The sequence below is a fragment of the Elephas maximus genome, chromosome 13, assembly GCF_024166365.1.
Source record: "Elephas maximus indicus isolate mEleMax1 chromosome 13, mEleMax1 primary haplotype, whole genome shotgun sequence".
Taxonomy (NCBI): Eukaryota; Metazoa; Chordata; class Mammalia; order Proboscidea; family Elephantidae; genus Elephas; species Elephas maximus.
Genome location: NC_064831.1, coordinates 84,750,384 through 84,765,026, shown reverse-complemented (window position 1 = coordinate 84,765,026; position 14,643 = coordinate 84,750,384). Strand labels below are relative to the sequence as shown.

Genomic DNA, 14,643 nt, shown 5'->3' with positions numbered 1-14,643 from the left:
TAGACACAGACGGTGGGGGAAATAAGCACTTAGGTCTGGATGAATCAGAACTAAAATATCCCCAGATTCAGGGGCTATAGATCCAGGTTAGGGACTGGCCAGTTCCCTTCTTCCTTCTTCCAGGCCTCCCACTGCTCGCTGCCTTTTGGCCACTTTGCTGCTAATTAGCACCACCCCTGGATGACTAGGGTCAGAAAGGGGGCAGGAAAATGCATATCAGACAAGCTTATGAAGAATTTGAGAGGTTATCTGTGGATTTTAGCCACTGATGGGGCTGCAGGCTGTTAGGATCAGAGAAGTTGGAATAAAAGAAAAACAACATCAGGTAACAGATGGTTTGCACTCGTTCCCGCACTCTCCCAAGAAGCACTGTTTAGATGCCTGCTATGTACCCACCACTATCCTAAGCAGTATTGTCGTTGGGTACCATCTCATCGGTTTCAATTCATGGTGACCCTATACGACAGCGTAGAACTGACCCATTGGGTTTCCTGGGTTGTAATCTTTATAGGAGCAGATTACCGGGTCTTTTCCCCAGAGGAGCTGCTGTTGTGTTTGAACCACTGACCTTTCCTTCAGTTAGCAGCTGAGTGCTTAACCATTATGCTACCAGGGCTCCTCAGTAGAATATACACAAATAGAAAAGACAGGGCCTTTGCCATTCTGCAGCTCAAAATATACTTAAACAATCCTTCAATCATATAGCTGTCCTACACTGAATGATGCTTTAACATACGGCCTTAACCTGAAGTATTAGGTCAGCAGAGTAAAAATACTCCTTTGGTGCTGTGAAGAACTGAGTTTACTAGGTCAAGCATGCAGAGTACTGTCATAACGTTCAAGACAGAGACATACGCTTTGGCATTTGGCAGCTCTGTGCACGTTAATCAGCCTTGGGAATGGTAGACTCTCGAACAGTAACCACGGCAAATACAAAGATTTGAATTTTCACCTGTCCTTGGGCAGAGACTCAACAAGCTCTCATACAACACACCCTTTACAATGAAACCGTATTTGTATTTCCATGTATGTGTGTGTGCACGTGTGCCTGTGTGAGTGTGTATTTGTGCGTGTGTTTTAATGAGACCTTCCTCTGAGTTTGGACAGTGACATCAGATAACATTAATAATTCCCACTCATCTTTGTAGCTCATTTCTTATTTTTTAAATATTTCCAAGGTAGCTCAGCACGCTCTGGGGATGCAGTGAGTAGCGATGGAGTGTTTGGACACAGGGGCTGGATCTATAAGAAAAAAGGGCAACCGTTCCCTTATTACCTATCAGGGCTAGATAAAGACAGGCATCATATGCTGTTCCAGGATTAAAAAAATAAAGATTAAATGCTTACTAATCAAAACGGAGATACTCCAAAATACCAAGTGACTTCCCTGTATCTGGGATTCTGTCTGCAAATGCAACTCAATTAGAGAGTTAAAAATATAAACATGAAAATATGCTAAAATAGTTAGCAGTGTCCTTTTAAATCTTCAACAGCTAATCTTCTTAATGCAATTACCATAATTGTATTAAATGGCATAATTAGTTAATGCCTGAGAAGTTGTCAATAGAAGGTGCAATTATGTTGTAAAAATTATAATCACAATGTGCGATGATGAATTGTTCTTATGAAAAAAAATACTGGAAAAAAAAATTTAAATATTTTCGGAAGCCTATCATGTAGTCTAAATTTCTTTCAAATCTTCCTTTTTGATGGAGGACTAAATAAAACATTTGTAAATAAATCAAATAATAATAGGACCAACTTTTTAAGGATTTTATATTATACGCTTATAATTTTGCATGTGTGTATGTGTGCGTGGTATGTCAGTGTGTGTACACACACATATATTTTAGATGTTTAAAAAAATCCTCTTCTACATACATAATGGTTATAGCAACTGGTATTTGTTTTCAGCTTTACAGAAATGCTGTGAAACTTTGCACTCCAATACCACGAACACCCACCCAACAGGCAGGGAGGTCTGCTTTACACGTCTGATTGTGACTGATCGAATGCAGCCACACCTTATTGTGAGTCAAGTGGTGACAGAATTCAAGAAAAAGTAAATGTTTTAGAAACAGTTACCACATTATATCTCAAGTTTCAAAAGGACATTTGACCAGGGCTATTTTAAGAATCCTCTCTCGAAACGAAATCTCTATCGCATCTGCCATCTGTACCGACAGAGCAAAGGTAACCTGACTGTTCTTTGGGCTGCAGAAGAGATACAGACGTCATCCTCAAGTATTTGCACTGAGTTTTTACTAAATTGCTCTCAGGAAATGTTCAACCTGGCGTCTTTTCATTTCCCAAATGCCCTCTGCTCGTGTGTGTGTGTGTGTGTGCGTGTGTGCGTGTGTGCGTGTGTGTGTGTGCTGGAAGGGTTGGTTCTGTTGCTGCTGATGTTGCTATTAAATTTAATGTAAAATAATTTCACATTTCTCAATATGTTGGGTCTCTAAAATCTAAGAATCCGATAGATGCAATATGTGGTATCATGAAGAAAATGGAGAGGGGTATTTTTTAACCTTATGTGGGGTTGGGGTGGGGTTGATTGATGCCTTAAATTATGGCTGATATTGCAAGCCCTGTCAACTCTGAGGAACAAATTCTTCATTTTCTGACACTCAAAAAATTCAGAAAAAAGTCACAGATGTAAAAATCATAGCTTTATGAAGATACCCATTGATATATGGTAGATTTAGATTGCTTTTTAACAGAAAACATCCAAGTAAAAATTTAATAAAATAAGAAATCCATCACTGCCCCCACAGGCTTGCTTTCCTTGCTGTGATAGGTGTGTGCCTGAAAGACTGGTGGAAAAACAAAACTAGACAAATGCAATCCTATTTTAAGAAAGTGAGGGGAGCACTGATATTTAAAATAACCTTCTGATGATCCCACCTGGCAAATAAGTACCGTTTTGTCTTTAAAAATTAATGCATTCATGTTATCATTCAGCTTTAAGTCTTTTTACAAACAATACTGGGGTTTGGTAAAATGTAAGTTGGGGGGAGGTGTGGTCCAGTGGTAGAATCCTTGCCTTCCGTGAGGGAGATCCAGGTTCAATTTCCCAGCCAAGGCACCTCATGTGTAGCCACCACCCTCTCTCAGTAGATGCTTGCATGTTATTGACGCTGAACAGGTTTCAGCAGAGATGCCAGACTAAGAGAGACCAGGAAGTAAGGCCTGGTGATCTACTTCTTGAAAATCAGCCCATGAAAACCCTATGGATCACTACAGTCCAATTCCATCTTTGTACGTGGGGTAAACACGAGTCAGAGGCAGAGCTAATGGCAGCTAACAACAAGAAAATATAAGTACTCAATACAAAAGAAAAATTGGTTCTATAATACAAACATCACAATGCAAAACTGTTACCTTTTGAGAACAAATTAATCTTCATTATCATGAAATAATGTATTTGCACTGAAACAGACACTGGGAGTAAGGAATACAGTCCCCCACTGGAAATACAGGCTACTTCTCTGATAAATATTGTTTAAGACATTTTGAAGGAATGCGTTAGTGTAGATAGTGACTCTCCTCTTCCCCTGTCCCTTATAACTGAACTACTTGGAGGTCTTAAAATGTGAAAACAGTATATTCTTTCCACGGCCCCTTCATTTAGTTATTTCCAGTCTTCATTTTCTTCTCCCATTGAAAACCCTTCTATAACATTTAAGAGTTTCCCCCCAAAGTGGGGAAATCCATAAAACCAACCCAGTGCTGTTGAGTCGATTCCAACTCATAGCAACCCTATAGGACAGAGTAGAACTGCCCCACAGAGTTTCCAAGGAGTGCCTGGTGGATTTGAACTGCCGACCTCTTGGTTAGCAGCTGTAGCACTTAACCACTACACAACCAGGGTTTCTAAAGTGGGGAAGAATAACTCAAATTCCAGTCTGGGTTCAGCCAATCAGGGTTTACAAAGTGGAGAAGAATAACTCAAATTCCACTCTGGGGTTCAGCTTAGAATCAGGCACCGGAGTTTTCTAAACCACAAAGCCGGCTCCAAGGACACCATATGCACGTGACTCACTGAGCCTGGCTGTTCCCCAATCATGTTAGAGATATTCCCACCTTGCTTTCTTCCTTATTTCTGACCCCATCGCTTTTGAATAAGGTAGCTGTACTTGAGAGTTTTTCATACTCATATAATATGAGGGTTTCTCCCCCCAAAGCATCTTTGAACAGGCTTAACGCCCATACACAATATCTAAAGATTTCTCTAAAATGGCAGATATGGGTGTCCTTAGGGCCATTACTATCTTTCTAAAGAACTACAAACAGTGAATCTCAGGCCTCACTGAGAAGCAGTATAGCCAAGTGGTTAAGCAAGTGGACTCTAAAGCTAGATGGCCTGGGTTTGAATCCTGCCTGGGTCTGCCTCTTCCTGTACACCAATATTCACTGCAGCGTTCTTCACAATAAACAAAAGATGCAGCAGTCCAAGTGTCCATCAACGGATGGATGAACAGAACGTGACTTATCCATACAATGGAATAGGATTCAGCCACAGAGAGCAATGGAACCCCGACAAATGCTACAACATGGATGAACCTTGAAAACCTTACGCTGAGTAAAATAAGTCAGAAACAAAACAAGAAACATTGTACGATCCACTTACGTGAAATACCTAGAATAGGCAAATGCATAGAGACAAAACTTTATTAGTGGTTACCAAGGGCTGGTATGAGGGGGAAATGGGAGTTATTGCTTAAGGGGGATGGTTTCTCTTAGGGATGATAAAATTTTTTGAAATAGATAGGGGCGATGGTTTCACAACATGATGAATATAGTTAGTGTCACTGAATTTTACATGTAAGACGGTTGAAATGGCAAAATTGTTGTCATATCTATTTTACCACAATAAAATTAACAAAAGAACATATGAGCCCTGACACTTAACCTCTAGAGGTCTTCTTTTTCTCGTCTGTAAAAGGAGATAATGATCTGCACCTGTATCAGAGGTAGTTGTAAGAACTAAATCAATTAGTATTTCTAAAATGCTTAGGACAGTTCTGACGCCAAGACAGCCCTCAGGAAATATGAGCCATTATGATCTCCTTCGTCCCTGGGTAGCACACATGGTTTGTGCTCTACTACTAATCAAAAAGCTGGCAACTGGAACCCCACCAGCAGTGCCGTGGAAGAAAGACCGGGTGATCTGCTTCCATAAAGATTACAGTCAAGAAACGCCGTGGAGCTCAGTTCTTTACTCTGTAACACGTGGGCTCACCATGAGTTGGAATCAACTGGGTGATAATGGGATTGTTTTTGTTTTTTATGATTCCTAGAGTTCAAAGTTTGTGTGCCAACGAGCCTGTGTCTGTCCACAAAGTATCATGTATATTTACAAATCCGACGGCACTGGGTACTATTAGGAAACTCTGCAGATGAATTTACTTCTAGGTATGACATGTTAGCTCCATTTAGCCTCCAGCAATAATTTGACATCTCATATGAACTTATAATAAATGATTAAGGAAACCTTAGAAAAGGTAACCAACCCAGGAAATGCATGGGAAAGAAAAAAATGTAAAAGACACAAGTGACAGAGTTTCCATAATCAACCTAACAAAAAAATTGAGCCTTTCAGACAACACGATTTGGAATGGTTTGACTACCCTAAAATAAGCTCAAATTTAGGGTTCAAATTGAATTTCTTACAATAACAACAAATTCAGCAGCAATGGGCTGGTTTTGTTTGGTAAGACCCTGGGTGACTCAAATGGTTTGCACTAGACTACTCGCCTGAACAACAACAACAAAAAAAACCCAAACCCATTGCCATGGAGTCAATTCCGACTCACAGCAACCCTATAGGACAGAGTAAAACTGCCCTATAAAGTTTCCAAAGAGCACCTGGTGGATTCAAACTGCTGAGTTTTTGGTTAGCAGCTGTAGCTCTTAACCACTATGCCAACAGGGTTTCAACTCACCTAAGGGTTGGTGGTTTTAACCCACCAAGCAGCATCATGGAAGAAAGGCCTGGCAATCTGCTTCTGTAAAGATTACAGTCAAGAAAACTCTATGGAGTAGTTCTACTCTGTAACACACGGGGTCACCATGAATCAGAATGCCTAGTATGACAACATATATTCTCTCATGTTTGTCCAACCATTTCTGACTGGTCACTGCATGGATCCAGATCCTAAGAGGTTACTTTTCTTTGACTCCTGTATCCACACGATATGATCTATGCATAACGCGTACATGGGAATCCTTGGCACGTGTATGATCTGCCTTCATAAAGTCTTCAAATTAATAGCCAGAATATCCTAAATATGACCCAATAATGTTCTTGCTATGTATCATCTGGAGATAAGAGGACAAGAACATAACATTACTAGGCTCTTTTTTATTATCTGAGAAAACAGAGGAGGGAAAAGAAAAAAAAAAAAACCCTTTAGTTCTGCCCTTGGCTTGTGGAGTTCTGTGTCACTTCCTATTCCTGTAGGCGGAAGGGGAAGGAAGAGCCCCACCCGATTCACCTAAAATGATTCTTTTCACTCCCTACAATGAACCCTTGAATATCATGTTATCCTAATTTCTAACAGAAAGGAAAGGGCCTTTGAATGCAGTCAGGTTGTTTAATAAATCATTGGCCCAAGACCTTGCTTCAGACTGACACAAAATAGCTCTGCCCTTGTAATGCCAAGGCAAGCAGTTTGAGCGTGAGGAAAAATGTCACATTGATGAATAAAGACAAGGAGCACATTCTGTTCTCAGGAGATAACAGGAAAACACCAAGCAGTGTGTAGAGAAGGGACAAATATGGCACTTTCCATAGTGGACCGAAGCAAGGAAGATGCTAACTTGGTCTTCACAGCCTCCCTATCTCTCCCTCTGACCCAGGTCACCTGAAGATCCAACACAGAACGGAGTCTCCTGGAGTCAGGGACATAGTACTATAGCCAATGGCAGCCTCACAGGAGCCTACCCTCTGCAGCTAACATAGGCAAGACCCATGAAAGCAAAATGTTTTCCAAAAAATGCAATGGAAAAAGATGAAGGCTTGGCTACATATACCCTTATTAAAGAGATGGAGAAGAAGAAAAAAAAAGAAAAAGAGTAAACCTAATTATATTTTCTATTTACAGATATTTTATTCTAAAAATAAACTTTCTTTTGATTCTCTTGCTTCTAATAGCAAAAACAGTTTTACCTTGACCATCATGACTGAACAAATGCATCCCGTAGTAAACTCACACTCCATCAGCTTAGAGGCCTCTCTGTATCTTCTCTAGCTCTGAGATTCACCACGGCAGACCAAGTAAATGGGGTACATACATCAGAGCATGGAGCTTCAAAATAAAACGCAACGTTCAATGTGCTTATGGGAGCACTCCCCACCAGCTTCAGGGCAACCACAAGGTAGAATTTACCTGTGTATCATTCCTTATTGACTCAGGATATGTTTCCAGTGATGCCCCGTGGAAAATGTCTCCCCCCACACACAGGGGGCCTCCCACAGTCCCGTCAGCTATTGGATCCTTGTAAAATCACAGTTTGGAAAACCAGCAAGAAAAACACCCCCTTTATCTTCTATTCTGCGAGCCTTGAAGATCTAAAAGTGTGAGATGGTAGCCGGTGTGGGCGAAGCTGTCAGAGGGCTCTGCTGTGCAGCTGCCCAGTGGGGAGGACCCACTCAAGGAACAGGCAGTGAGACTTGGACCCACTGCCAGGGTCCCCTTCCCCTTTAGAGGCCCTGTATTAGACAACCTATTTCTATTCATTTGTTCTAATCTTTCCTCAGATCAGGTCAGCAGCCCATTAATCATTTCTGTCATTCCCTTACAGAATCCAGGGCAACAGATCTCCGTTTTCCTAAAACCACAGTGCCAGAAACTAAGCTGGACAAAAGAGGAAATCCTTTCCTCCTGCTAGCAGCGGCTGGCTGAGGTGCTGACTGGAAGGAGCCACCAATTGTGCTCACTTTCCTCCTTTGCCCAGAACCACACAGAACATTCTGTGGAAAGTTTTAATGAGAATTCAGTTTGAAGAGGAGCTGGGGAGGCTGAGGAGGAAACCCACACTTGAGGCACCCAGCTGAAGAGAGTGGGAGAAAGAAGTGGATAAATAAATGCCAAGACAAAGCCTGAGATGGATTAGTAATATCCTTATTCACGTACTGATTAAGGCCAAATATTTTACCAACTTCAGACAGCAGAAAGAGTATATTAAAGGTCAACGCTACAGCCACTATAGGTCCTGTACACACTGAAGCAATGACAAACTAAAATAAACTAAACCAAACAAAATGCTCTCCAATGGCAAGGAGAAAGCCTATTATGGAGCTAATATACTTGAATCCATAAACGACGTGGTGTGACCTTGAGCCCACTGATAATTTGGACTCTTTTTTTTTTTTTAAATAAGGGTAAGCCTGTGAGTTAGGAAAAAACAGTGAGGGTAACTGGCAACAGAAAACAGGAGATAGAAGAACCATGTAAATAAAAAGCAGAAATCAGACTTACGGAGGATAGCAACCTATATTCACTCTTAGACCAGTCGTACATCATATTAATCCCCACTGTGACCTCTGTACAGTACAGAAATGAATGGCATAATACAAAATGTACATGAGTAGCAGTCAGGAGACGTGGTTTCTACTCCCACGTCCAACGGTACCAACATGATCAAGCACAAGTCCCTTCCCAAACTATGGAAAAGGCCCAGGGAAGAAGAGGGAGTGTGTTATATTAAGAAGCCCTTCCATGAGTCCTGGACTCTAAGTGGTCAATTTAAGCGTTTGCAAGATTTCATGCTTCTCTGAAATTCTGAGATTTTATTATCCTCGTAACAATGGACCAATGTTACCAGAGAGAGGGTAAGAGTACATTTCACAAACATTAGTGCTTTCCATTTGTTGCGTTGACTCAGACTATAATATGTAATAATCAGTTATGCTTCAAGTGAGATGATAATAATAATTTTTTAGTATCAGAGTGTATGAATGATTTACTTAAAAACATAAATTAAGCTAATAATGTCAGTCCTATTTTCCTGATTTCTGCTAAGCCTTCTAAGGTCAAAGAAAAGATGTTAGACAACCCCAGGTTTGTCTATAGGACAATTTATTCACGTGATATGTCAACTGCCATTTATTAAAAATCGCTGGCAGTCACCACTGAAGAAAATAAATATACACAATCCAAGACCTATTACGAATGTGGTTACAATGATAACTACAAAAACATGTAAAAATATGGAGAACAGTGCCTCTCCTAAGCTTACCGAGGGATGGTATACGGTTAAGATTAGGGCAATTGAAGGAATTGTCAACGGTAAGTTTGCTCAAGTAGTTTTGGAAATAAAACTCCCACTTTATCGCCCACACTGTGATCTATTTTAGAAGGATGAATGGATACAACTTATTTTTTCAAAGTTTCCTTAGAAGTGTACACTTCAGCTACTTTGAATGTATATCGTTCTACTTCATGTTCCTAAAACAGAAGATATCTGCATTTGGATAGGGGGCTCTGTCATGGATTGAATTATGTCCCCCAACAAATGTGTGTATCAACTTGGCTAGGCCATGATTCCCAGTACTGTATGGTTGTCCTCCATTTTGTGATTGTAACTTTATGTTGAGAGGATTAGGGTGGGATTGTAACACCATACTCATTCAGGTCACCTCCCTGATCCAGGGTAAAGGGGGTTTCCCTGGGATGTGGCCTGCACCACCTTTTATCTCTCAAGAGATAAAAAGAAAGGGAAGCAAGCAGAGAGTTGGGGACCTTGTACCACCAAGAAAGCAGCACCAGGAGCTGAACGTGTCCTTTGAACACAGGGTCCCTGCACCAGAGAAGGTCCTCGACCAGGGGAAGATTGAGGACAAGGACCTTCCTCCAGAGCTGACAGAGAGAGAAAGCCTTGCCCTGGAGCTGACACCCTGAATTTGGACTTGTAACCTACTAGACTATGGAAAATAAATTTCTCCTTGTTAAAGCCATCCACTTGTGGTATTTCTATTATAGCAGCACTAGATAACTAAGACAAGCTCAGAAGCAAATAATCTGAACATGAAAAAGTATGAACATAAAAATGATTGTTACCACGAATGCTGTTGAACTTCTCAAGGTGGATTCCCACTGGAAGCAGCTTTTAAGGAACTGTGCTGAATTCCATATTGCCCTGGTGATTTTTTTCACACGGTCTATATCTCTTGATAAAATCTGATAAAGCAAAATGAAAAACAAGGAGCTAGATTTAAATACTCTATATAATCTCTTCAGATCAGTTAACCTGGTCATTTCAATTATATTTTGTTTAGCTGACAATTAGAAGAAAAAACAAATGAGTAGAAAAGTCCTGATGCTTCTGAAACTCTTTTCATAGACGAAAGAAAATCCAGGGAATTTTATAGCTCATTTGACGAAGAATAGCTGGTTTCAATAATGTTCAGCACAAAACTATAGCAGCCAGGTATTTGGTGTGTGTGAATTTGTGTGCACACACGTACATGTATGTGTGTGTGAGAGAGAGAGGCAGAGGCAGAGAGAGACTGGTGAGGAGAGGGAGAGAAAGAGAAAAAAAATTAAGAGATGGGGGGTGGGTCAATGTTGTTTAGCTTGGCAGGAAATAAAAAACCAAATCAAACCCATTGCTGTTGATTGTGACTCATGGCGACCCTATAGTGCCCCATATGGTTTCTAGTAGAATCACGCAAGTATTACAAATACAGTTCACTTTGTACAGAAAAAAAACGAGGGTAGAGAAAAATGTAGGTACAAAAGGGAATCCTTTTCTAACCCTTTGTAGATGTGTGGCATTGGGCAAATTTCTTAGCCACTCTCCTATAAGTGGGGTTAACATTAGTACTAATTATAGGCAATTGCCTGGATTAAAGGGCTTAGAAAAAGTGTCTGACACATAATACATGATTTTAAGGATTTGCATCATAAGCAAAAGATTCAACTTTAAGGAAACTTTGGAGCACAAGGAGGTGAGAGGCACCTGGGAAGGGTCCTGACGTACACAAGGATCTTACCGCAAATTCCTCGGTGCTCTCTCAGCCCAAAGCCACCCAACATGGAGGCAGAGTTTTGCAAAGGAAATGCCTTTTCTCCCAGTTGTAAGCAGATTCATTTCAATTTGTTTGTAAAGCAGCTACCCGTCTACCTCAACCCAGGTTTTAACTTTCATGTAAATAGAGTAAAAGGCAACAATAATAATGAAAAAAAAAAGACATTTACTCCGATTACCCAAAACAAATATTACACTCAGTGTTATGGTAGACGGAAACAAAACATTTGGATGCTTCTCTTCAGAAGTTGAAGTCTTTCCCAAGTGTGCCCAGAAGTTCACGGAAAACAAAACGATGATAAGGTGCCCTTCTACTTAACTGCTTTATGCAAGCCACAGCTGCTCACCCCAAAGGAAATGGTGGAAGTAATAAACGCTTTAAAAGGGGACACCCTGTTCTTTGTTACACAGCTGAAGAGAGACAATAGGTACAGAGAGAAATCCAGAATTGTGTCTGAATAGGACAGGGAGGGACTCTGAAAAGAAATGTAAAAGTCATGCTGAAAAAATGTGAACTTTCCTTTACTGGGTCCTTATCTTCACTTTTGGTTGAACTGAAGAGAGAAGCATTAGGGGCAACAGACAGGGGAAAAAAAAGGGGCGGGGGGCAACAGACAGGAGAGGCAGTTAATTCAACATAGGGTAAATGCCAGTACATACTTAGACCAGACAAAAGTGGCAGGAGTAAGATGAATGAACCTGAGGCTGGTAGTCTCTACAAAACTGCTGGGTTAATTCCGTTATTGGCTCATTGGGCAGAACATCTTGCTGAAACATCATAGGACTGAGACTAAAATGGCTGTCATTACAGGAGGGTAGGCAAAGAGTCCCTTGGTGGTATAAACAGTTAACACACTCAGCTACTAACCCAGGAGTGCCTCCAAAGAAAGGCCTAACGATCTACTTCTGCAAATCAGTCATTAAAAACCCTATGGAGCACAGCTGTACACTGACACACAAGAGGTCATCATGAGTCAAAATCAACTCAGTGGCAGGTGGTGCTGGTAGGCAGAGAGAGTAAATTCAGGAGGGCCTTTACGGAGTCTAGGGTGGCTATGAGTCAGAATCAACTCCATGACAACAGGTTAAATGTTAGGGACTCTTGTTCACAGAATACTTCAGGAGAATAATCGAGGGGTGACACCTTCTCTTTCAACCAATAGGTATTTTTAAATTTTCTCCTTCTCAAAGAGAAAAATAATAGACATCTTACTTTGATTTTAAAGTTTTTCTTACCCACCAAACCATAAAAATTCCTGATAAAATCTTGCCAGAAGCTTTTTTTTTCACCTCAAATTACTAATCTTTTATTTCCTGTTCTAAGCCAGGCTTAATTTAAATTTCAAGATATCCCGGCTGCAGGTATGTAGAGGGCCAGGGACTACCCTGTGACTGGGTATCAGTTGATCTCTGTATAAGGGTGAAGGCAGGTTTCAGTTAATCACGGTAAGGTTAGCCAGTGGTTGATCTTCTACTCAGCCCCCCTCTCTTCTTTTTATAAGCTTCATTGTAACTAGCCTACTTCCAGTCATTTGCTTTCTTTTTTTTTGGGAACCAGAATGGTTTCCCTATGTGCATACAGAATGACTACTCAGAGTAAATCTCATGTTTCAATGTCTTTCAGTTTTGATTATTTTTAACACTGCTCTTACTGATTTGAACACTTTGTTTTGGGGAGAGGAGAGGAATAGAGAGAGGGAGACACAAGCAAGTGCTTTGAGCACTGGGTGTCCCAACAAGTCGGCTTACTGTTATCGACCTACCTTTTTGGACACCTTGCGGCTGTCTTCAACGAAGCGCTTTTCTCTGGGAGCAAAAGTCCTAATACTTGCTTTGACCTACAAAGACAGTATTGTTAAAAATGGCAGCCCTTGTGTGAACTTCATTTTGCTTCTTTTTTTTTTCTTCTTAGTGACTGGGAAGAAATGTGGAAATTGCTACTCATAAAATGGAAACGATGGTATGTATTTACCAGGTTTGTGGTAAGGATTGAGGGAAACAATGTCAGAGCCTAACACAAAGTGAGTGGTCAATAAATGGCAGCCATCAAGTTCTATCCTACACTCACTTATACCACTAACTGGATTAACCTATGCTCTGCTTTCCCTCTACAGAACCTTCTAAGGACATCCATACATACTCAATACTCCCAGCTGGTAGGCCACTCTCCAGCATTCCCAGGAACCTCTGCACTTGTCAGTCATGTCCACTACAAATCAATCGTGCGTGTTCCCAAACCTGTTTATGCTACCTTTACCTGTTACTGCAATTCCATAATTAATTATTGTATAAATGTTGAAATATGAGCTAAGAATCAAAAGCGAATTGAAATCTACATTGCTCTACAAAGTCTTCTTAAGGTTAATCACTAAAAAGATACTGTTTTTGAAGCAAAGTTTTTAAGGGAAAAAAATCTAGAAGAATCATGAGCTCAGCTTGCCTATCAAGTGTCTTTAAAGCATCTCTCCCTTTAAAGAAACTGAAGCTAGAAATTATATGTTATGGGTGTGATTTATGCAAGGAATATGGTATAAAACTAAAAATAACAGATCCATGCTCAAAACAAAAGAAAAAAAAAAGGAGGGGTCTGGGACTAGATCTAAAGATTGGCAAATGAATGTACATTTATATATTTTACATTAAAATAAGATGTTTATGGGACATTTAAAATAGATCACTTTCTACTTTAACTGCCATTTTCAATGGACTTCTCTAGATTGTGTTGCATACCAGGGAGCTAACTATAATAATTAAATAATAGCTCAGAGGCTCGCAAATACCTCTGTCCAACAGCCAACTGTTGCCTTTGAAGAAGATTACAGAAAATAAACCTAAAACAATTAATTTTCCCCTTTATTGTTCATTTCTTCCTTGACATAAAGATTTATTGAGAATTAAGCAACATCGGTTGGACTAGTTTGACACAGTTATGGATGATTTTTATACAGAGCACTGTTCTCCCCTTTCTACAGCTGCAATACATCTGGAATATTTTATATTGGTTGGAGTCCTAAACACTGGTGACCTGTTAGGTAGGGGGAAATTGGGATGTATGAGACAGGTTAGACTTACTGGATTATATATGAGGTCCATCTCCAAGTAAATAACTCCTTTAAAAGCTTGTTCTAAATCTTTATTCTTCAATACATAACAATTTGTTTGTCCATCTTTAATCTGTGATAAAAAAATACAAAATATATATTAGTACAAACTTTCCATATGGTATAAACTTAACAACCAGAACTAATTTTAGCAAGGTTGGGAATGCAGAATGATCATGGATAAAGCAATATTATGCACATATTGAATTCATTAGAAGCCAGCTTTTAATCCTAGGGTGCTTTTAGAACTAATAAGGAATATTAAGGCTGAACCTGGGGCATTGATGGAAAATTATCTGTGCAAATTATTACTAAGACTACATGGGACTCTTCCTTCAAAAATCCCAGAGGTTGCATGTATGTATGAGTTAAAGCAGTGAGGGGTAGTCTACAAAACCCCTCTTCAGTGTTCCTCAATACTGTCAAGGTCATGGAGAATACGAAAAGACCAAGAAACTGTCACAGATTAGAAGAGACTCAGGAGATGTGATGACTCAATTCAATGTGG

The 14,643-nt window shown here is 40.1% G+C and overlaps 1 protein-coding gene across 8 annotated transcripts in view; it reads right to left on the bottom strand.

Annotated features, from left to right (window-relative positions):
- Window positions 1–14,643, bottom strand: part of MCTP2 (multiple C2 and transmembrane domain containing 2) — a 310,773-nt gene that overhangs the window by 99,685 nt on the left and 196,445 nt on the right. For all 8 annotated transcript variants that reach the window (XM_049852810.1, XM_049852809.1, XM_049852815.1 and 5 more), the window contains 3 exons: window positions 14,107–14,208; window positions 12,798–12,872; window positions 10,065–10,184 (listed from right to left, as the gene is read on the bottom strand). In XM_049852810.1, coding sequence (XP_049708767.1) covers window positions 10,065–10,184; window positions 12,798–12,872; window positions 14,107–14,208 — 297 coding nt within the window. The remainder of the gene's footprint in view (window positions 1–10,064; window positions 10,185–12,797; window positions 12,873–14,106; window positions 14,209–14,643) is intronic.